The sequence below is a fragment of the Exophiala bonariae genome (genome assembly GCF_035927105.1).
Source record: "Exophiala bonariae strain CCFEE 5792 chromosome Unknown scaffold_6, whole genome shotgun sequence".
Taxonomy (NCBI): Eukaryota; Fungi; Ascomycota; class Eurotiomycetes; order Chaetothyriales; family Herpotrichiellaceae; genus Exophiala; species Exophiala bonariae.
The window spans coordinates 62,875-85,490 of record NW_027042481.1 but is presented as its reverse complement, the minus strand read 5'-3'; the positions used below and the strand labels follow the sequence as shown (position 1 = coordinate 85,490).

The following is a 22,616-nucleotide window of genomic DNA, read 5'->3' as shown; positions in this document are numbered from 1 at the left end:
GTTCCATCCCGAAACGATTTCTGGAATCTTGCCACGCCCTCCGTTGAATCTCCTGAACAGGACCGGTTCTCACAAAGGGTTTCTTGACATTGTGACCATATCTCAAACACTGCGAAATATGTACCCTTTGTTTATCTGACGGTTAATACCTACTAGGAGTCCACTAGCCTCCTGCGTTCGTTGCTAGGGGTCGGTGGCAGCTGAGGCAGTGACGACCTGATATCTTGGCACTACCTCGTCGGTGACTTGCGTATAATACCTACCTACCTAGGTACTAAGTAGCTACAGTCCAAGGTCAGTGGTCTCTGCCCTTCAGGTAGAATGCAGAGATGTAGGAATCAGGATCACAGTCTTTCTGACAAGGCTGAGCTTACAGGATACTCAGCCAAAGAATTCAGACGAAACTCGGCATTCTCACGGCCTAACCCGGCCCTGGCCTGGCTTGATACTGAGGTGTGAATTCTCGGCCTCATCGGTGTTACTAAAACCGCAACAGTCAATGCAATATATGGCTATTCAATCCCATTATACGCTCACTGAATCATCGAGCAATATGAAGTGGTTCGGAATGAGGCATGTCACTGGGGAAGGAAGGTGGGTGGTGGGTAAGCAACGGAGACTTTATTCTCGGGGCCGAAGGGGGAGCCCTAAAGTTCATCCGATGCTGGACTGATTCTCTTTGTCCCCTTCAAGTCACAAATCAGCCGGCGGAAGAGTTCATGCCAGAATGAGAAATGATTTCTAGACGTACACACCACCATCACCAATACTAAGCCCCAGGAAAACAAGGACTGACTGAAATGGGCAAGCCGTTTGGGGAATTTAGTTCTCCAGCTCACACACTCCAACTGTACAGATTTGTCAGCCAACTCGTGGCTTGATCGTGCCATCATAGGGGTTGTCTTGCATCATTGGCTGTGCTAGGTAAACAAGACGACCACCGGCTACAGCTCTCCAGGATACTGGACAAGAGGTGTGGTACCTGTTTCTGGATTTGGCTTATGGACATGTGCCATAGCGCGACTCGGACGAGAAGCTGATGAGTCTGGCTTAACTGCCAGTTTACGTTTTATATATTAATATGCCAATGGCCCCCTCGCAACTGGACCGACCGAGAAAGACCGAAGAAGACGAGTATTTATATTTGTGATTACAGCCTCGTGAGTGCGTTGAACCACCCATAGAGGTCGTCACAACGCGATATCGAAAGTCCGAGCCTGCTTCAACGTAACACTTTGACGAGGAGACTTCACCCTCCATTTAGGAACTCGAATCCCGACGGCGTAGACACAACATGTCTTCACCCATCCTCTTCATCATCGGTGCTGGACCCAATGTGAGTCTTTTGACCCTGTTCTACCCAGCACCTCCCAAGTAAAACACCCTTGCAAACCTCACATAACAACACTCAACACCCCCATCTCCATTACCCCTTTCCACTAACCGAACGCCCTGGTTTAGATTGGAGCCCACGTCGCCAAAGCATTCGCCGCACAAGGCTACCGCATCGCACTAGCATCGCGCAAGAAGCCAAACTTCACGGTCGAATCCAGCATCCACGTGAGCGTGGACCTGACGAAGCCCGAGACGGTCGCTCCAGCATTCGAGGAAGTACGCGCACAGCTGGGCGCCAGCCCGAGCGTGGTGGTGTACAACGCGGCGGCATTCCCACCCAACGACGCGGCCGACCCACTGGGCAGCTTCGACCTGGCCAGCTACCGCAGCGCGCTGGACGTCAATGCTACGTCCGTCATCTACGCCGCCCAGCAGGCCGTCGCGGGCTTCAAGACCCTCGACGGCCCCGACCACTCCAGGACCTTCATCCTGACCGGCAATTTCCTCAACAGGAGAGTCCTCCCCGGCATGCTGCCCTTCGGCCTCACCAAGTCTGCCGGCGCCTATGTCATCTGGAACCTGGCCGAGACCAAGGCGTATGAGAAGGACGGCGTCAAGTGAGTCTTTGCCCATAACCGGCCACCCACCCAAACTGCCCCTGTGTTCATCACCCATTGCATCATACGACTCTGTGAACTGGGTGGGTGAGATCAATGGATATCAAGCTGACCCGTTGTCACTTTCTAGGTTCTACTTTGCAGACGAACGCCAGTCGTCTGGCGCGTCGGCAGGGAAGGCTGTCTCCGGCCCCGCCGCTGCAGAGGAATACTGGAAGATTGCGACACAGAAAACCCAGGGGCCCTGGTTGCATACTTTCGTTAAGGACGAGGGGTACAAGGATTTCAATGGTTCGTAAATGTCGTAGGTGAGCACGAGCCAAAAGATGGTAAAATATCAGAAGCTGATATGACGTGTTGCTAGTGACTTCAGGTAGTAGGCTTTGAGACGTACTATGATCCAGGACATGTCTTCGGGAATAATTGGACGAGCATAAATAAAAACATAAAACAATCGTGAGAATGGTGATACGAGTGTATCACTGTGATTGATTGAAACTATCTGCCGAATTTGAAGACTCCTTTTCATGATCTCTGTGCATAAGAGACATAAGTGAAGGTACTAATTCTGTACCAGCGAAGTCTCTCATGAAATATGCATTTCAACTTGAATTTCCTGATGTGATGCCACCAGGTCATTTTTGTGACCAACAGACAGCCCCGTGAGACTGTAATTGGCGTGGGTTTAGGTATTGTGCAGACGGACTTTGAAGTGATAGCTAGAGAGTATCGTATTTCATGCCATCACACATCATCTACCAACCGGCACCGGCAGCGACTGGGGGAGCAGATGGAGCATGAGTTGCGTCCTGTTCCCAACCGGGTGGTCCAGAAGATTCAGCCTGGTTGCCAGTCTCCCAGCCACCACCGCCATTCACCTCGCCGTTGGAATTGCCGAAATCACCATTTGCTTCCTGGGCATCAGACTCAGGGCAGCGCTTGCGACCGTGGCCAGTCTTCTTGCTATCAGGTTGTCAGTATTCAGGCTTCGAACAAGAGAGTCCGAGTACTTACCAGTTGGAGCAAACGACTTTGGCCCAATCAACAGGCTTTCTGGGCTCATTGCAATCCTGTATCATATGATTAATTGTATACTCCCAGCGAGGGAAACAAAAGGCAAACCTTTGACATGTGACCTTGTCCACCACAGTTGTGACACTCAATCTTTCGCTCTTGAGTACAATCCTAGCAATGAAGTCAGATGTTGGGCTCAAGTTCGTCATAAGAACCACTCACCTTGCTTATGTGTCCTTCTTCGCCACATCGTCGACAAGCCTGCTTCTCACGGTTGGGGCAATCCTTGTGCAGTGTCAGTAAATACACACCAGAGGAGGGAGAGATTTTGTACCTTGGCGAGATGCTCTTCTGATTCACAGATCTTGCACGCACGTCCTGATTTACGCTCCTGAGTACAGTCGCGAACACGGTGACCTTCCTCGTTGCACAAATGACAGAAGATCTTGGGTTGCTCCGCGACAATACGTTCTTCGGTACACGCACGGGACTTGTGACCAATCTGACCGCAATTGTTGCACTTGTCAACACCACGATCGAGAGGAATACCAGCATCTTCAAGACGAGAGAGGTTGTCATCGGCATCCTTGGGCCATTTGGCGAGAAAGGTTGGGCGTTGAGGTTTTTCGGAAGTGAAGTAGCTAACTGCAAACTTCATGCCGATTTCACCTTGCAGATTGACGTTGGTCCAGGTATCACCATGGTCTTTCTCCTGAAACGAGGGTTAGTATCGTGGTATCGTCATACCCAGGGCCGGGAAATCAAACCATAGCAATGAGGAAGATCTTGAAACCTCGCTTGCGAAACTCTTTCTCAAGGCCAGAGTAGGTGTAACGCGGAGAAGCCTTGGTCAGAATTTGAACCGCTTCCTTGAAATCGCCAATATCTCGTTCCTCACTGGCTTGCTCAAGCATGGCCCAAGCTTCATCCTCAGACTTGCTCGCAACATGGTCATCGTTGATCTTCTTCGCATTCTTGCACTCATGAGCATCATGTCCTGGGTTGGTAGAGATGTTATTAAGAGGAGTGGACATGTTGAGGATGGCAACTTACCTTCCTGGAGACAGTTCTTGCACTTGCGGTTGGGGCAGGCAGCAGAGAAATGTCCTTCCTGCTCGCGGGTACGGCATGGGCCATTAGGCTTGCGGGGAGCAGTGCAGTTGGATTTGTTCTGCACAGTGGATTAGTAAAGGTAGAGTCCGAGGTGGAAGAAGTATTTACGTGGCCTTCTTCACCCTAGAGAGTTGTCAGTAATAATCATGTGAAAAAGAGGGAGAGATACGTACACAGTTGAAACAGGCTCCACCGCCCTTGCGTGGCTGGGGACATTCACGAGCAAAGTGGCCCTCTGAGAAGAGTCAGTTGAGCTTGAAAGGTATGATAGATTGACTTCACCTTCACCGCAGTTGCGGCAAGCTCCATCACCACCGCCTAGATTCTCAGTGCCGCCATTTTCAGTATCGAAAGCTTGGGTGGCCTCGCCGAAACCGTTGTCGGCAGTACCTCCGAAACCATCGTTGAAAGCAGCTGAGCCGGCGACACCTCCAGCATTCCAACCGTCAGTGGCTGCGCCACCTTCGTTCCAATGATCGGTCTTTGCACCTGTATTTAATTGAGTCAGTGGCTAAACTTGAAGCATGGGGTGATACGAAGTGGGGTTCTGGAAAAGGAGGCATGAGGGAAGGGTGAGAGGAAGGAGGGAAGTCGGACGAGGATACTCCTCAACCATCCACAAATCTGGCAGCTTGTAGCAAGGTTCAGTCGCTCTTTGAAAGCGTCGTCTGAACATGATGTGATTTTCACCCCCAAAAATATGTGTGGTATTGTGATGAAGGGGATGGGAGATGAATGAGGGTTGTGTCTTGGGTAAGAACTTACCACTAGTGTCCCAACCCGACATTGTGAAGATTGTCACTGTTTGTGAATTGTCAGTACGGCGATGCAGACAAGACCCAATGGTAGTGTCGAAAGTGCGAGGTGTGGAGAGAGATGAGTACCTGTGTGCACTTGGGTTAGTGAAACCGATGCAATTGGACTGAAAGAAGATGTGAGGCTTCAAGTCGTGAGGACAAGATCAACCAGGTGATGACTCTCAATTCTGGCCCGAGGATACAAGAAGAGAAGGCTTGCAAATGACAAAGTTGGGTCACACTCGTAGGAGACTTGACTGAAAGATCGGTTGTCCGCTGGGAAGACAAGGAGTGGAAGACGGTCAACAATGGCTTACCTAAGGATGAAGTCGTGAGCTTTCAGAAGATGAGAACTTGAATGTTTGATGGAAGAAGTTTGCAAGATGACGGAAGGCAATAAGCTGTCGACAATGACAGCAGCAATGATCAATGATGATGACAGATCAGATGAAGAGAGGTTGGAGAAAGAGAAGGGGGAGAAAGAGGTGGAAGAAGTGGAAGTACAAAACTTGGACCGGAAGCAACTGAGATATTTGTTTACCTTCCCGGGTGACCTCTTTCCAGACACCACGACTCGCGCGAGCAAGTCAACAACCTCAGTATCATATCACAGCCTGATAGTCACTGAGCATCCAGAGCGAAAGAACAACCTGTCTTGGTTCTCTGCTTTGTCAATTGGGTCACACGTGAGTGGTGAAGTGCTCATCGGTGGAGTTATTCATGGATGCTCTGCTCTTTGAAACAACGGCTGCTCGTCAGATACCTACCTAGGTACCTATCTGCATTGTAGTTGAACGAATACCTCAATCGTCTAAACATCACGTCCTTTTCGTCGTCAAGTTCTGTTTCATTCCATCTCAGAGTTTCATCCGAGGTCGACTAATCACCCTGCCACTCCGGAAGAGTTGTACTTATCCTTCTGGCATACCTTCTAACCTGTAATCTGTATGTCTGAATTTTACAATCCTTTCACCCATAGCCTCAATCCACTAGCAGCTGCACCTACTTCACAGACCTCGCAAATGCTGCACACTTGACCTTTGTACTGGCTATGATATTTTGAGCCATCAAACGGGCAAGAGACACTTTGGACTCCACTGTAGATAGGCGTATATGACGCAGCGCAGACATCGAAATCAGCAAATTGGTCATATTCGATGTCGAGTTTGTCGCTGGATCCGGAGCGTTCAGCCTGTTGCTTGACTTTCTTTGCCTAAAGAAAAATTAGTCTGCAAATCTCGCGGGATAACGTTCACCCAAAACTGACCTGTTCGACCAACTTAGCAGCTCCTCCGTTCGCCAGCACGCGGTTAGCAAATGACAAAGCACTGGAAAATTGCTTGCTTGAGAAGGCAAGCTTCATAGCAGCCATGAGCGCCAATTGTCGGTGCGCAACATCCAATTTTGGCACTGTGAAATATGCAGACAACTCCAACTGTCTCTTCAATTGCTCCTCCGATTCGCTACCTTCTGTCGCTAGACTACGTCGTTCAAGCTCAATTCTCATGGCAAGGGCGTATTCTGCAGATTTCGTGATCAAAGCTTTGGCTTCGTCGACCTGGGCCTGTGAGCTGACCACGTTTACCAAGAGTGACTGAAGGATGTTGCGGAAGACTGCAACACCGTTTTCGAGTTTATTGGTCCTCATGGCAGTGTATCCGTCCTGAAGATTGGTGCTGGAAAGTGTGTCGAGACTCTGAGGAATAAAGGGCAGAAGTTTTCGACTGTCTGTCTCATCTGGTGTTCGTCGCACGTAATTTAAAATTGGGGAGAGTCCAGTATTGGCAGGGAGATATGTCTTGGATGCTTGGTAAATCTCCAAGAAACGGGGTTTTAGTGGTGAAAAGTTGACAGCACCAATCTGGCGATTCAGTAATTGCATGGCGCTGTCGAAGGAGCCCGCAGCAACGTGGTCGGCAGCGAGTGGAGAATTGCGTGACCAGAGATCTGCTTCTGAGCTGCCTGGTCCAGCTGCGTCGACAGCTGCGTCAGGGTTATCGACGTTGACGAAGTCAGAGTCATTCCCGGCTGTATCCAGTCCAATGTCATCGCCCATGTCCCAGCCTTCACCAGCATCGGCTTCGTCTTCGGCCGCCAGTCCGGTATTATCCGCTGTCGCAGGAAGGTCGTCGGTAAGGAGATCTGGGCTTGCTTCCTCGTCCGTGGCTGTCCCGACTTCACCAAGAAGTGCCTTCTCGAACGAAGAGTGTGAAGCTTCCTTGACAGGCCAGTTGGACTTAAAGGTAGGGACAATAGCTTTGGGAGTGTTGAGGCTCTGACCGAGTGTTGGTAGAGATATTTGATCTTCTGTTAGGCCACTAAGTTCGAGGATCGACTCGCACTCCTCTGTTAAGCCATTGGATTTTGCCGCCAGGTAAGCCAGTGGATAGAGGTCAATTTCTTTGAACATTTGAATCCGGCTCTCCACATCTCCAAGATAGAGGGCATTCTGGAATCGAGAAGTAAAATCCCCTCGATGCTCTGCAATCTTAGACATTCTGGTCAGCTTCTCCTGGTCGCCTGTGCAAAGGTACAAGAACGAAAGCTTATCGAAATGTCGCAGTTTTTGATAGGTCATCTCAACCGTTTGATGGTTGCCGTGAAGCAAAGCCTCGGCACCGAGACGAGTCCAGATCTTTGGTCGGTCAAGCTCCTTAGCCATGTCACTGGCGACCTCAAGGTTACCACATTCAATTGCCAGTTCAAAACGAGTTTGTGGGTCTTGAACGAATTGGAGGGCGATTTCAGGATAGCCCTTTTTCTGCAAATATGAGATAATGCTTTGACCGACAAGACTCGAGGTCTTTATGATTTGAAGCATTTCGTCGTAGTTGCGCTTGACGAGAGCCAGTTTGAAGCGGTATTCTGTAGGATCGATGCTCAGCACCTTCGGCTTTGCAGCTCGGTCTAGACAATAGACATTGCGGCCCTTGACTTTGACGAGGTAGACCGTTTGGTCCAATGTTCTCACAATACCATTGTCTCCATTGAGCAGGGTGTACTTGATGTGATTGAGCGTTGAATATAGTAGGACGCCCGAGTCATCCCAAGTGGCACTCTTGATTCTTATCGTCTCGTGGAGAGTACTGACTTGTTCAAGGGATTTGTTGACAATGGTAACATTATGTTTGCTGAGTAGAGCAGCATAAAGACCGTCATTCGACCAAGTCACATATTTGACTCCAGTAACGCTCAACTCAGCCAGCTGCTTCTTTTGCTGAATGTCGTAGAGAACAACAGAGGTAGGAGTTATGAGAAGGAGAGCGCCAGTGCCACCATACGTGATATCTGTTGTACCAGATGGTGCTTTGAAAGACTTTGTAGTGGAATTGCTTAAGTCTTTAATCTCGACTAGTTGTGTTGAAGTGGAGAAGACCGCGAATCGATTTCTAGCCACAAAAACGGCAGCATTTCCAGCTCCACGTTTGAGATCAGTAGGATCGGAAGCGCCAGTTGCCTCACGCGGGAGTCCGATCAACTCGTAGGTACCACTGTCGGTTGGCGACGTGACCAAGATGGATCGTTCAGCGGGGTTGTATGACAGGGTTCGCGGTGGGACCCACAGACTGCCAAACTTCCTAAGTGACAGTAGAGATGGGGACTCGATACTCTTGCTGAAGTCATATGACCGTACGTGTTTATCTTTTGTGATGTAGAATAGTTGGCTCTGATAGACCGAGGAAGCAGGTCTTTCTCGTTCAAGTTTGAATACCATCACTCCATTGTCATGGCCTGCAGCGAAGAGATTGATTTCGGGGTGGGCAGCAATTACCCAGAAGCGATCGTTTTCTCTCTTAAAGGACTGGATAGATGTTCTCTTGTTGAGGTCCCAGACCCTGACCGTCTTGTCCTCACCGACAGACAAAATGAGATCTTGATGGGGATGGAAGAGACATGCAGACGCGTTTTGGAAATGCCCACGGCATGTGTCGACCTCCCAGGCCTTGGTCTCACTCATTCTCCACAACTTGACAAGCCGATCGTCACCAGCAGACACAATCAGGGGTAGTGTTGGATGGAAAGCCACCCAGTTGACACCACGATCATGGCCTTCCAGTACGAACTTGACGACTGCATCGGTATTGCCAAACATGTCAGCCTGCTGCTGATTGGCGCGTGCCATCTGATCCTCAAAGGACATTGAGGTGGGCGCAGATTGCTTCTTCCGTAAACCCGAGATATCCCACACTCGGACAGACTGGTCAAGCGATGCGGAAACGACAAGGTCTTCTTTGGGATGGAATTGTGCGCACATTGCGTAGTGGTTGTGTCCGGTCATGGTACATACTGGGAACTTGTGAGCAGATGCTTGGTCAAAGTGTGGGGAAGCATACTTAATGAACGGTTCTGCCAGTTCCAGATGCGGATTGTCTGATCATCTGAGGCAGACAAGATCCAAGGCAATTCGTGGTGGAAGAAGACTGTTCGCACGTAGTCAAGGTGGCCATTGAGCGTGAAAAGACATCTCCTTGTTTGATACGACCAGACTTTGATTTTATAGTCGTCTCCACCAGAGACAAACAGTGGTTGGGTCTTGTGGAAGTCGATGCCACGGACCGGACCATCATGCTCTTCGAATCGGTCGATCAACGTTCCCATTCGGTAGTCCCATAGCCTGCGATTATTGTCAACCAAGATCGGGCGGGTAGAAATATGATGTGTCCGTACTGTATCGTGCTACTATGCAAACTGACAAGAATCCATGGTCTTTTGGGATGGAATGCTAGACCTTTGGCTCGACTACTCTTGCTCTCAAACTGCAGCGAGATTAGTACCCCTGATGCGATATTGAACGAATGTATGGCTTGCCTTGGTGAGCATTGAAGGGGATGCCATGGTGAGGGCGCGGTGTGGTGACTTGGGATTGGGAGGCCGTTTCAAAAATTCAGGGCATCGAGATCACAGCATACCCTGGTCCCCTGTGATCGTGCAAGGAAGTGAGGACGTTGTGGTTGTCCGCGGGAGGTCGTCTATTCACCAGTAAATAAAAGGTAAAGGTGTCTCGACTGCGCAGGGGAATTTGTGGCCCGCACTGCACCTGCCATGCGGTTCACAATAATGGGTGCACCTTCTCAAGCGTCCCTGCGCTTACGACACTACGGCGGATCATGGCAACAGCGCACTACCAATTTCAGACCTCACCAAAGTCCAGTAGTGGGTGAAGTTGGACTTCAAGTTGACAGGGTGGCTCGGGTTCACATCAGATCCACCACAGGACTTCACGACAATACTTTTCACGATAGGTGTCCCTACCAGATCAAACTGCGAAGACAATTTCCTCTCCAGCCTGATCGCAGAGTCACCATTTCAGCAGTGCAATATTACCTCTGTTCAGCATGCACTTTTGAATCGACTGTGACGGAGATAGACACCACCACCAAGAATGGATCAAGCACAGTATGATGCGATCAAAGACAACTGGGGAGAGGTGGAGGACAGAGATGGAGTCAGACTCAGTTGGAATACCATTCCCTCCACGCGCATGGTTGGTCTCCTAGCAACTCATCTTTAAAGAACTACGAAATAATCACTCGTCTAGGAAGCAAATCGCTTGGTCGTTCCCTTGAGCTGCTTGTTAACACCACTGAAAGTAGGTGTACAAAAATACATGCTACACAATGTGCCTAACCCTTTGGCAGGAATTGAACAAGCCCCTCCTCAATTACGAACCTGTCACATGTCGAGCACCTTGTCGAGCCGTCCTAAATCCCTTCGCAAATGTCGATGTACGTGCTAAGATATGGATCTGTCCATTCTGTTTACAGCGGAATGCCTTGCCACGGCATTATGGAGATATTAGCGCAGAGAATGTGCCGCCTGAGATGCACAGTCTGAACACCACAGTGGAGTACCAACTCGCTCGACCAGCGCCCGCCCCACCAATCTTCGTCTATGTGATTGACACTGCGATTGAAGAGGATGGTTTACAGGCATTGAAAGATACTCTTGTCATGAGCCTGTCGCTACTCCCGGCCAATGCCCTCGTAGGACTGGTGACTTTTGGCACCAACGTCGCAGTCCATGAAATTGGATACACCGAGTGCCAGAAATCCTATGTGTTTAGGGGAAGTAAAGACTACGCTGCAAAACAGGTCCAAGAAATGCTGGGCCTGGCTGCTCCAGGTCTAAGACCCAATGTCCCCCCCGTACAAGGGCGACCGCCTCCGCCAATGGGCCCTGCCGCCAGATTTCTCCTCCCAGTCCAACAAGCCGAGTTCCAGATTACCAACACCATCGAACAGCTTCAAAAGGACCCTTGGCCAGTAGCGAACGATCGCCGACCACTGAGATGTACCGGTGTCGCACTCAGTGTTGCTGTTAGTCTTCTGGAAACATCATTCCAGAATGCCGGGGCTCGCATCATGCTTTTCGCTGGTGGCCCTGCAACCGAAGGTCCAGGCCTTGTAGTTGCACCTGAACTTCGTGAACCCATTCGGTCACACCATGACATCGATCGCGATACTGTCAAACACTTCAAAAAGGCCATCAAATTTTACGATGGCCTGGCCAAACGAACGGCTCACAATGGTCATATCATCGATCTCTATCTTGGATGCCTCGACCAGGTTGGTCTGCTCGAAATGAAGGGCTTGGCAAATTCTACTGGTGGTCATATGGTATTGACTGACAGTTTCACATCATCTCAATTTAAACAGTCCTTCGTTCGAGTCTTTGAGAAGGATGAAAATGATGTTCTTCTTATGGGCTTCAACGCCAACATTGAGGTCATCACAACCAAGGAGCTCAAGGTTACAGGTCTCATTGGACACGCTGTTTCTGCAAACAAGAAATCTAGCTCCGTTGGGGAGACCGAATGTGGTATTGGCAATACTTCGGCATGGAAAATGTGTGGCATCAACCCCACATCGAGTTATGGCATCTACTTTGAGGTTGCAAACCAAGGAGGACCAACCCCCATGCAACAAGGTCCACAGCGAGGCATGATGCAATATCTGACTTACTACCAACATGCGTCTGGACAATACCATCTTCGTGTAACGACCGTGGCACGGAACCTGAGTGGTCCAGCAGGTGACCAAGCCTTGGCGCAATCGTTCGATCAAGAGGCTGCCGCCGTCCTCATGGCTAGGATTGCTGTTTTCAAAGCCGAAGTTGATGATGGACCAGATGTTCTCCGATGGGTCGACAGAATGCTCATTCGGCTCTGCTCTCGGTTCGCAGATTATCGGAAGGACGATCCCACTTCGTTCAGGCTCGACAAAAATTTCACCCTCTATCCCCAGTTCATGTTCCACCTTCGACGTTCGCAATTCTTACAAGTCTTCAACAACTCACCTGATGAGACCGCATTTTACCGACATGTCTTGAATCATGAATATGTGGGAGATTCACTTATCATGATTCAACCCACCCTGGACTCATACAGCCTTGAGCATGAAGGTGGTCAACCAGTGCTTCTTGATTCCGCATCCATTCAACCGCAAACTATACTACTCCTTGACACCTTCTTCCAAATTCTGATTTTCCATGGCGAAACCATGGCAGAATGGCGAAAAGCTGGCTACCAGGATCAAGAAGGCTACGAGAATTTCCGAACCATTCTCGATACTCCGAAAGAGGATGCTCGAGAACTTGTCCAAGATCGATTCCCTTTGCCGAGATTCATTATATGCGATGCTGGTGGCTCACAAGCTCGCTTCTTGCTCTCCAAACTGAATCCCTCCACAACCCATGCGACTGGGGGCTATGGTGGAGTTTCTCAAACAGCACAAACGATATTCACGGATGATGTTTCTCTGCAAACATTCATGGATCACCTGATGAAGTAAGCTAACCCCTATATTCGGTCCTATATTTGCTAACGGAATTACAGGCTCGCTGTTTCTGGTTCAAGCTAGAAACATGTAGTAAATCGACCGGCCCTCCGCCGCCAACGGGCAGACTTGTTGGATGAAAGGAATACATAGACTCTGGCCTGTTCACAGCGGCTTATGAAAGACATCTGTATGACAGTGATGGCGGTGGAATGACGTCCAGCGTAGAAGAGCTTAACATTAAATGAGAAATGCCTGAGACCCACATGCCATTCAATTACGGGCTTTGTGGCTCACCGTAGCTTGTTTTTTCGGCAATGGAGAAGATTTGTTCCGCTCCACACAAATTACTGCCAAGCCAAAATTCATTTTCAGACCGAGTTCATTTCCACTCTCCGCAGCCAAATCTCCTGCTTCTTTCCAGTGTTGAGAACGATTCAACCATCACCTCAAGAAAGACAGACTACCTTCCGCACTCGCCATGCGTAAGTATCGTCTTCTTGAGCAGATGCAACCCGGCGGCTAATATGTGGTATTACAGCTCCAAAGCTCGACCCCAATGAGATAAAGATCATGTAAGTTCTCACGCAGTTTTTCAGAATGTCGAGAGCTAACAAATTCACAGCCACCTCCGCGCCACTGGCGGTGAGGTCGGATCGTCTGCAACTCTCGCTCCCAAGATCGGTCCCCTTGGTCTGTCGCCCAAGAAGGTCGGTGAAGATATCGCGAAGGCAACTGGTGACTGGGTTTGTCCACATCCCCAAAGCGTGCGATTATAGCTTCTGACACCAAATAGAAAGGTCTCCGTGTCACCATCAAACTCACCATTCAGAACCGACAAGCGGCCGTCTCCGTTGTTCCTTCCGCCTCGTCGCTGGTCATCAGAGCTCTTAAGGAGCCCCCTCGGGACCGCAAGAAGGAGAAGAACATCAAGCACTCCAAGTCTATCCCTCTGGACGAGATCATTGATATTGCACGAACCATGCGTGGTGCCAACAAGTCACTTGCTCGTGAGCTGAAGGGAACCGTGCTCGAGATTCTGGGTACTGCTTTCAGTGTTGGGTGCCAAGTTGATGGCCGATCCCCCAAGGACATCAGTGATGAAGTCAAGGAGGGAAGCATCGAGAGTACGTTATCTCAACAAGAATTACTGCATGGATTTTTGGCTAACATGATTCCAGTCCCTGATGAGTAAATTATTCAACCTTCATAGAGAACGATCAAAAAGTTAGGTGGTGATGAGATGATACCCATGATCATGCAAATGCCATGAACGAACCATTGAACCAGCCTAATGTTCACCTTCGAATCTCTTCTCCTGGTCGACGTGTTGCATTCTGAGTCGCTTTTTTCTTCTCCCCTACACTTCCCCCTTCCTCAACTCCCTACCGACCTTTGCCAACACTCTGGCCTTTATCCCTCCTCTCGTTGCGATTGGATTTATCCCAGGATATAGGCCTATTTTGGTGCAAAGAAGATTGAACCATCTTCTGACACGATACTCACCGCGGCATCCTGCTCTTCTGAGCGGTGGGTGCGGTGGTCCATCATTCTGTGTCTACAATTCCTCCATCACAAAGTGATTGCTGTGGGCAACCCACTCATTTCTCTGTCTCCGTGAGGCGGTCGCCCGTCTACCCGAGCGGAGATTCTTAAGAAAGACCAATCCTTGCAGTTCGTTGACTCTGGTAGTTTTCATATGTGTACCTTACACGGGGTTGGACAATACAGCTCTCGCAACAATTGTTACTATAGTGCCCGCGAGTAGATACCCAAAAAATTTGATGGTTTTATTTGCATTATTGTCAGACTACCTACCCCACTCAAATTATCGCCACCACTCCAACTGCCCGCTCGAGAAACAGTACGCTAATTTATTACCACAGACTCTGAATCATTCCCTTCGTCATGTTTTGATAATGTAATTCAATTCTTTTAAATTCCAATTGAGGATCGATCTACTAGATTTCAGCCCATACGCAGCCATTTCGAATGACTATCGTATGAATCGAATGCCAAAAGAATGCTAGAAGCTTGCCGAATTGCCTGGAATGGATAAGACGGACGCCTCGAGTATAGCCACCTAGGTAACAAAGTCTGCGGCCAAGTGGGCAGGCTCCGGGTGCCCAGCTCAGCCAGGCTTGGTTGCGAAGGATCTATATGCTATCTATTGCTCACGGTCCTGGCTCGTCATCGGGAAACCAGCTTCACAATGATGTAATGTTGTTAACAAAGAGGGAGCGAGGCAAAAGACCACGGCGGGAATCTTCTGATGAGCTCTACATCGAAGAACTATCACCTGACGACATTGGTTACGATGGAGACGCCGAGGTTCTTCGCCCCGATGAGTATGAAGATGTCGACTCTGATTTCGAAGACGAGAAACACGCGACGAAAGTATGGCCTTCAACAGAAGAAGAGCTAGCACGGCAGCTGGAATTGCTTGCTTGTGGCCCGGAAATCACCGGCTCGTCGCGCCTGGACGAGGGCGACGTGAACAAGAAGCGAAGATCTAAAGAAATGGAACACGAATCTCTGTCGGCCAACGGCGGACACGCAGATTTCGAAGTGTCTGAGATGGTCGATGGCCAGGCAGAACAGCGGCCTATTAAGAAGAGGAGAAAAAGGGCAAGTCAATATGGGATTGCTTATCGACTTGGACGTAAACACGTCAACGGAACTTGGTCGGACAGTTCGGACAGAACTGATGATAGAGAGATGCCATTCTTGATTGAGTCTTCCTGCTCAGGCACCCCAGAAGCCACGCCGGTACCTGAAGTTCAAAGTCCCAGGGTAGAGATTGGCGATGACGCAATGGATATCGAATAAGCCGCATTTCGTGCACATCGAGTTGTTCACGTTGACATGCAATTTGAGCCCCTTGGTCTTTCTACATTGCCATGGATCGATGGTCCTGCCATTTTGACCAGATGGAATAAGGGGGCTTTAGGTTCTAGGGATCTGTTTCATTTGACTGGGGTCCAAGGTAAAGTTGAACTTGAGGATGGTGGGGAAGATCAGCCTCTAGAACCAGCCATTCGGAAGGCGGGATGGCAGGCTCAAGTTCCTGACTAGTACGAACAACATCTTGTGCATCACACATTTCGACACCAAGCCTTCTCACATCTTACATCATTGTACCTCCCCTTGGCCGTGGACCCGAGAAAGTGTGGAGTAGCTTGCAACTAAGACATGCACCTCCAAAGAACAAGAACTTGGGACGTGCTTCGTCAACCTCGACGTTCAATGCTCGACGTCTCCCATTTCCCTTCTACCCTTCAACCCACCTTCCACCATTCTCCCCCATAGAAAATTCCATACCCGTAGTCAACATGACTGGAAGACGCCAATCTGCTCGTCTCGCGTCTCAAAACTCGGCCTCGTCTCCCCCGCAGCCTCAGGCGCAGCCAAAGTCATCCCCAGCTGGGCGCAAGCGTAAGAATGATGCCAATGGTAGTCCTCCCACTGCAAAACGGGGAAAGAAAGACGATGAGCCTAAGCAGCAGACTCTCGAGGAAACGCTGAACAAGTGTGCTACTTTCGATCAATTCCGCTCTCTGTAATTGCTGACATGCAGCTTTAGCCATGCATCGGAAGACGCTCCACCAAACGCGGCTGAAGGCGTTGTAGACCAGCAGGAAAATTCTCACATTGAGAATGGGTCTGCTGAGAGCAACGGTGACAAATCTGCTCAGCAGAATGGCGAACACGAGACTAAAGAGGCGGATGATGTCCAGATGCAAGACGCCAATGGTGAGAAGGACTCTACCCCAGCAACCACCCAACCCAAGGACGATGCCAAACCAGAAGAGAAGGAGCCATCCCAACCGAAACAAGAAGAAACCCAAGCACAAGAGCCTGAGACACAAAAAGACTCCAAGTCCCGGCCATCAGCAGAAAGCAAGCCAGAACACGCCGAAGAGCAAAAGCCAGAAGCCAGCAACGGCGATGCTGTGGTGCCCAACGCACGTGGTGATGATGTTCCATCGAGCATTCTCGAGAAAGGCATCATCTACTTCTTCTTCCGTGCACGCGTCAACGTCGATGATCCGCAGGATGTCAAGGACATTGCCAGAACCTATATGATCATGCGACCCATGCCACTCGATGCGAAACTTGGAGATGGGCCAATAGGCGATGAAGGCAACTGTCGGCTCCTGGCTCTTCCCAAAAAGGTCTTACCTATAAGCGGCAAAGACAAATTCATGACTTTTGTTGAGAAAGCCAAAACGAGCTTCAAGGAGCTGAAGGACTCTTTCATGCCTGGCTCGGACTACGCAACCAAGACTGCGGGCACCAGTCACTCTCCCCCAGTGACACCCCTTGCCGAAGGTGTGTATGCCATCACAACAACCGGACGTGAATCGCATCTTGCCTACATCATCACAATCCCCAGTGAACTAGGCGAGGTACAAAAGGACCTAGGGCTCAAGGAGCGTGGAAGTTTTGTGACGAGCGTCAAAAATCCCACGGCCCCAGCCCCCAACAATGCCAGTCTACCACAAGGACCAGACTATCCCAAAGAATTGTTGGAAGGATTCCGCGGTCTACGCTGGACACCTCTGGAGCCCAAATTCCTTGACTACGCAAACGCCCAATTCTTGATCATTGGCGAGTCTTACGAGAATGCCGTTGAGCAGAGACCTAAGGATGAAAGGGAAGGCAACGGTCTACCGTCGGAGGAGATTGAGAAGTTAGAGGGCGAGGACGAGATACGAGTCAAACACTTGAAGGGTAAGCCCAGTCTCCTGATCTGTAAGCAATTGTGACTGACAAACCCAGGTGACGATGCGGTATTTGCAGATCTAGGAATCACTTCGAAGGACTATCCAAAGGTGCCTACCACTTGGTAGTAGAGTCCAACGAGTGTACCACGAGGGGGAAAAAGGTGTAATCTTGTGTAAAACTGGTCTCCATGTCATGAATGAAATGTCTGAAGGGGTATGGCAGATCCTGTCCCTTTGATTCAAAAGCATTACTGGTTGACGAAAGATCCCACTACCGGAACAAATCCGAAGATGTACTCATGTGGCCTATCTTCAGTCGTCAATGTAACCCCTAAAACCCGTTGCCCATGGTCATGAGTTTTCTTAATGCACAGGTCAATGTTTCCAGGTCAAGCATCCTAAAAATATAGATACTAGTCTATGTAAAGTCCTAACTCCGTCCCCACGGGCAGTGTATACCTGGTTTCCACAATCGCTCCATGGTGATGAAAGACATCCTTGGATTAGACACCCATACTCAGATACCCCAGGTTACCACGCCCCATGATTGTTCATTTGCGATTACTCAACAACTCGATGACCAAAGGCCATCATTGATCGGCCATAGAAAGTTTCTCTCAAGGAGGGCAGAAACCGCCTGAACTGGCGGAAGCGGAGGCTCAACATCTCCCACGAGAGCTAAACAAGCAATGATGGACTCTGAAGTACTTCGTGCCTCTGAAAGCTTGTTTGAGCAGACGGTTTGCCTAAACTCATGTTCCATTAGTCAGGGTCGTGCTTCAGGTTACCCTCGCCCTTCCCGCAGATACCTACTGGGCCCGCATCGTACATCAAAGTACGAGAAGTGGATCATGCGAGATCGAAAGAGTCCAATGAACCAGTAACACCATCTGTTTGATTGGACGACGGAGGCTCGCTCTTTCAACCTCATCCGAGCTTTTGTGCGTTCATCCTCGATCGTCACCTCTTCGAACGTGCCTCGTAAGTACTTTTCCCCCTCTAGCTGTAGTGATCGCGATTCGCATTATGCTCGCTCCCATGCCACCCATGGAACATAGTACGATCTCGTGGGTAGGTCGGCTGTACCTAAGCCAAATGTCCGGGTAGCTTCTGGTGTTGAGCACCACCCAGGCGGAGTTGCTTTCTCATCCCTTTGGATTTTTGGACTTAATCTTTCCCAAGCTATCTACAGACAGCCTCGTTGGCCTGATACCAAGCCCCTTGACCCAGAGAAGCAATGAGTATATATGTCCCGGGACCGTGTCCGTCCCGTCTGCTTGTCTAGCTCCAAGAAAACGCCTCTGCAGCTTAACCGCTCGTGATCCCACAGCCTTATCAATCCGCCCACAGAGGATGTTACCCGGACCAGACACCCAGCTTAACTCGCAACACATGGCTGCTATCGCTCAAAACCAAGACCCTTCCTCTCAACTGACCACTGCGGCCGGGTCTCCGGCCTCGAGCGTACTGAAAGTTGATATGCAGCGCGATGCCGAAAAGAATGAAGACGAGGCTGTTGCCGTTGATCCCTCCGAGAACAAATTCAACTCCTCAGAGAAACAAGCGGACTCAGAAAAAGCCGCAGAGGAACCTCCCGTCCCGCAGACCTTCGGCCCAATGCACCCCTCACAATTCCCGGATGGAGGAACGCAAGCTTGGCTGGTCGTCTTCGGCGGCTTCATCGGCCTCGTCGTCAGCTTTGGCTGGATCAACTGTGAGTCTTGGTCACCCCCTTTTGCCGATTTCTGCTGTGGTCTGGTTGTGAAGACTGGTTAGCCTGAGGTTGTTGGATGATGCTGATACAAAACTTGACAGGCGTCGGTGTCTTCCAGGAGTATTACCAGAGTAACCAGCTGAGAGAGTATTCCTCTCAAGAGGTCGCGTGGATTCCGAGTTTGGAAGCATTTATGATGTTTTTCGGCGGGCTTTGGATAGGGCGAATATATGGTAAGCGTTGAGACCGCTTGTTCCCCCCTCATAGCCGTCGATTTCATCTTCCCACTCTGATCGTGGCGATCTGGCTAACAAATACTCCGTCAAAGACAACTATGGGCCGACATATATCCTCGTCGCCGGAGGCTTCTTCCACGTCTTCGGGCTGATGATGACATCGCTCTCGACGAAGTACTACCAGTTCATTCTGGCGCAGGGGGTCTGCTCACCATTCGGCTGCTCCATGATCTTCTATCCCTGCATGTCGGCGACGTCGACGTGGTTCTTCAAGCGTCGAGCGCTGGCCCTCGGCCTCGTCGCCAGCGGTTCTTCCATCGGCGGTGTCGTCCTCCCCATCATGGTCCAGAGATTGATCCCCCGCATCGGCTTCGCGTGGACAATGCGCGCCTGTGCATTCATCATCCTTGGACTGACCTTGATCACCATCTTCACCGTCAAGAGCCGCTTCCCACCTGTCGCTAAGCCCGTAAAGGTGCAGGACTTTCTCGATCCGTGGAAAGAGGCCTCGTTTGCCTTGCTCTCGCTGGGAAGCTTCCTGACTTTCTTGGGTATGCTTCTGTCCCCGCTCCCTTGGGAACCTTTTCTCTCTCTCTTTCTCAACTCAAATGCTAATTCTTCGGTGAAACACAGGCGTCTTCATACCCTTCACATTCGTCATCGTCGCGGCGCGCGGGCGCGGCGTCCCCGAAGACCTGGCCAAGTACCTGGTACCGATACTGAACGCGAGCTCGACGTTCGGACGGACGATCCCGAACTACTACGCGGACAAAGTCGGGCGGTTCACGGTGTTCGTGGCGTCGTGCTTCATCACGACCATCTTCGTGCTGGCGATCTGGCTGCCCGCCTCCGGCAGCGGCGCTATCGTGACCTTCACCGTCGTCTTCGGCTTCAGCTCCGGCGCCGTCTTCAGTCTCCTGCCCGCCTGTCTGGCGCAGATCAGCGACATCCAGAAGATCGGTGTGCGCAACGGCGTCCTCTTCAGCGTCAATGCCGTCGCCGTCCTGATTGGGAGTCCCATCGCTGGCCAGCTCATCATCGGCGATCATGGCCGCTTCCGCACAATGCAAGGCTTCAGCGGCGCCATGCTGGCCGCTGGCTTCATGGTGTATCTCGCCCTGTGGATCAGACTCGGCGGCTTGAAGAAAGGTGTCAAAATCTAAGGGTGTCCCGACAAACCAAAGGTTGTGTCTGTCGCCCTTGTTGTGTCGCTTCAGCCAGCTGCGTCGTTCCTTTCCATTCACTGTCCAATATTTCCCGTTTAACTCCGGGGCGCCCTCCAGTGCCATCACCACCCACCCCCAGCCACCCTGCAACTAGTATCACTACATTATTTTTTATTCAGAATTCATCCAACATCCACAGGGTTTAACCCAACACCGAGGTTCAAGTACCAGTGGCGACAAAAATCGCGAACTGCAGCCCGGATCCCTCGACACTCATGCCCCTCGAATCGGCATAGTGTAGCGTACTATAGTCGAACGGAAAAATTCCCAGGGGCGAGCCCTGTGGTTTTCCCTTCCCAAGACCCCCGCAGAGGGTTCTTGGGCATAGGTTTTCATTGTTTTTGGAGGGCATTCTTGCATTTTAGGGGGTTGCAAGTTTTTGGCTGGCGATGAGTTTTGTGCGTATCTATGGGATTTGTTGCGAAGTGAAGAAACTGCCACATCTGAATGTCAGTAATCTCGGGCGGCTGTGAACCATCTCCCTCTGTTATTTTATCCGTTGTTTTCAGGTCGCAACTCATTTATGCTTAGCGTGTGGATTATCTGGTCTTTGGATGACGGCATCATTATTGAATCGTCTAGAATGATGTCTTCATACGGGCTCTTTACTCAATATCTGGCTCTGAGCTCTGTGTGGCAATCAAGCTACAATTGCTTCTCACATTCCAACTTCATCAGGGCGGTCCAGAACACATAAATCTTGTAGAGCAAAGCAGTCCCCTCCAACAACGTCTTCTTCACGAAAGGTGACTAGAACGCTATTATGTTGGCGGCCAAATATCTCTCAGTTGTTCAACAAGCATAGCCAAAAGGAAGGGACCCAAACATACCACTTCATCATACACTGGAAGATATCGAACACATGGATAAGGGCCGGCAGTCCAGGCTGCAGATAAAACCGCCTGTATCAGTACGAAGTAGAGAACAATGCACGAAAGAACCCTAGACACGAGGCTCCTTTCCGGCAAGATCCACTCACCCAGTCTCCTTCCGCCCTGTCTGCGCAGCCACTTCCGGCGTCGTCTGTTGCAGAACGGAGCATGACTTGATGACCAGTTACACTCGGCCCCAGCATCACAGTGTCGGATATGTTCCTCTTTGTCGTCGTTCCAAAATACTGCTACGCTCGTGTTAATGCTGCGCTTGGAAACTCCTTTGTCACAAAGAACCCTTCTTGCGATATCCTTGCAGGTTAATGCGAAGCAGAAGAAGTCTGCGAGTGAGCTGTCGTTTACTCCCACAAGGACCCCCCTCCATTCATTGTTTGTGCTGATTTTTACAAGATTCTGCAAGATCATTTGGTGAATCTCCTCTGGCAGTCGATTACCCTGCAGATAGCGCTTTTTGGATTCTGGTGTCTGTGGGATGTTCTTCAACTCCTGTGGGGACACATCATCATCATCGTCTCGTTGAATCGGAACCATTGGGAGCAAATATAGTGAAAATGGGAAGTAAAACAGGTATTTCAATACTGGACGACTCATTTTTGTATCCATTGCGATTGAGTGACTCAGGCTCGTACAGTAGGTATTATATTTCTTGGAAGACATCTTGATGAAACAGAAAAAGCCCTGTCATAAATATGCAAGATAGGAGAAGAGGACTGGAGGCAGTTGGACATACCTCGAGGCAGTTCTTTCAATCTCACAGCACAGACAGTCAAATTTCAATCAGTGAGACAGCAGCCACTGCCTTGCGCGGCATTTTCTGTGCCACGCGATGACAGTAGCAGGCAGTGAGAAGTCACCATTTCCTGGCATTAGCCTCAATGAATCTCGAGCCTGAGGTCAGTTAATGATAGACAGGAATGCGCAACAGAAGAGAAGGAGCAAGAGGCGTGTGGTGCGCAAAGGAGGAAGGCAGCGGATAGATTGTCTTGACCACGACCACCGAAGACAAAGACATAGATTGGAGAGAGCAAACAGTTTACAAGACAAAGAACTTTTGGGCTCGCAATCCTGGATGCAGGATGAGAGTCACGTGACAGCCGGGCTGGAAGTCCTCTCCATCACGCTTCGAGTGGGTGACAAGAAGCCGAGATTTCATGCCACTCTTAGAAATA

General features: G+C 50.1%; 8 protein-coding genes across 8 annotated transcripts; 6 read left to right on the top strand and 2 right to left on the bottom strand.

Moving 5' to 3' along the window:
- Positions 1 to 1,294: 1,294 nt before the first annotated feature.
- On the top strand, positions 1,295 to 2,251 carry LTR84_011496 (uncharacterized protein; the record flags this gene model as incomplete). The annotated part of the gene is made up of 3 exons (XM_064855025.1): positions 1,295 to 1,336; positions 1,462 to 1,952; positions 2,083 to 2,251. 3 exons carry the CDS (start codon positions 1,295 to 1,297, stop codon positions 2,249 to 2,251), a joined length of 702 nt encoding a protein of 233 aa, XP_064708614.1.
- A 456-nt stretch (positions 2,252 to 2,707) lies between these two features.
- Positions 2,708 to 4,866, bottom strand: LTR84_011495 (uncharacterized protein; the record flags this gene model as incomplete). Its single annotated transcript, XM_064855024.1, has 11 exons — positions 2,708 to 2,915; positions 2,967 to 3,022; positions 3,075 to 3,137; positions 3,189 to 3,251; positions 3,301 to 3,678; positions 3,734 to 3,963; positions 4,020 to 4,137; positions 4,188 to 4,202; positions 4,253 to 4,314; positions 4,362 to 4,568; positions 4,845 to 4,866. The coding sequence occupies 11 exons, from the start codon at positions 4,864 to 4,866 to the stop codon at positions 2,708 to 2,710; spliced, it is 1,422 nt and encodes a 473-aa protein (XP_064708613.1).
- A 968-nt stretch (positions 4,867 to 5,834) lies between these two features.
- LTR84_011494 (uncharacterized protein) lies at positions 5,835 to 9,475 on the bottom strand (the record flags this gene model as incomplete). Its single annotated transcript, XM_064855023.1, has 3 exons — positions 5,835 to 6,089; positions 6,144 to 9,163; positions 9,211 to 9,475. 3 exons carry the CDS (start codon positions 9,473 to 9,475, stop codon positions 5,835 to 5,837), a joined length of 3,540 nt encoding a protein of 1,179 aa, XP_064708612.1.
- A 784-nt stretch (positions 9,476 to 10,259) lies between these two features.
- Positions 10,260 to 12,666, top strand: SEC23 (GTPase-activating protein S23; the record flags this gene model as incomplete). Its single annotated transcript, XM_064855022.1, has 3 exons — positions 10,260 to 10,361; positions 10,416 to 10,466; positions 10,516 to 12,666. 3 exons carry the CDS (start codon positions 10,260 to 10,262, stop codon positions 12,664 to 12,666), a joined length of 2,304 nt encoding a protein of 767 aa, XP_064708611.1.
- A 466-nt stretch (positions 12,667 to 13,132) lies between these two features.
- On the top strand, positions 13,133 to 13,846 carry RPL12 (60S ribosomal protein L12; the record flags this gene model as incomplete). Its single annotated transcript, XM_064855021.1, has 4 exons — positions 13,133 to 13,136; positions 13,193 to 13,226; positions 13,277 to 13,397; positions 13,448 to 13,846. The coding sequence occupies 4 exons, from the start codon at positions 13,133 to 13,135 to the stop codon at positions 13,844 to 13,846; spliced, it is 558 nt and encodes a 185-aa protein (XP_064708610.1).
- Positions 13,847 to 14,871: 1,025 nt separating this feature from the next.
- On the top strand, positions 14,872 to 15,480 carry LTR84_011491 (uncharacterized protein; the record flags this gene model as incomplete). The annotated part of the gene is made up of 1 exon (XM_064855020.1): positions 14,872 to 15,480. The coding sequence occupies one exon, from the start codon at positions 14,872 to 14,874 to the stop codon at positions 15,478 to 15,480; it is 609 nt and encodes a 202-aa protein (XP_064708609.1).
- Positions 15,481 to 15,983: 503 nt separating this feature from the next.
- On the top strand, positions 15,984 to 17,420 carry LTR84_011490 (uncharacterized protein; the record flags this gene model as incomplete). The annotated part of the gene is made up of 2 exons (XM_064855019.1): positions 15,984 to 16,180; positions 16,235 to 17,420. The coding sequence occupies 2 exons, from the start codon at positions 15,984 to 15,986 to the stop codon at positions 17,418 to 17,420; spliced, it is 1,383 nt and encodes a 460-aa protein (XP_064708608.1).
- Positions 17,421 to 18,770: 1,350 nt separating this feature from the next.
- On the top strand, positions 18,771 to 20,491 carry LTR84_011489 (uncharacterized protein; the record flags this gene model as incomplete). Its single annotated transcript, XM_064855018.1, has 4 exons — positions 18,771 to 19,092; positions 19,194 to 19,325; positions 19,421 to 19,879; positions 19,962 to 20,491. The coding sequence occupies 4 exons, from the start codon at positions 18,771 to 18,773 to the stop codon at positions 20,489 to 20,491; spliced, it is 1,443 nt and encodes a 480-aa protein (XP_064708607.1).
- Positions 20,492 to 22,616: the final 2,125 nt, after the last annotated feature.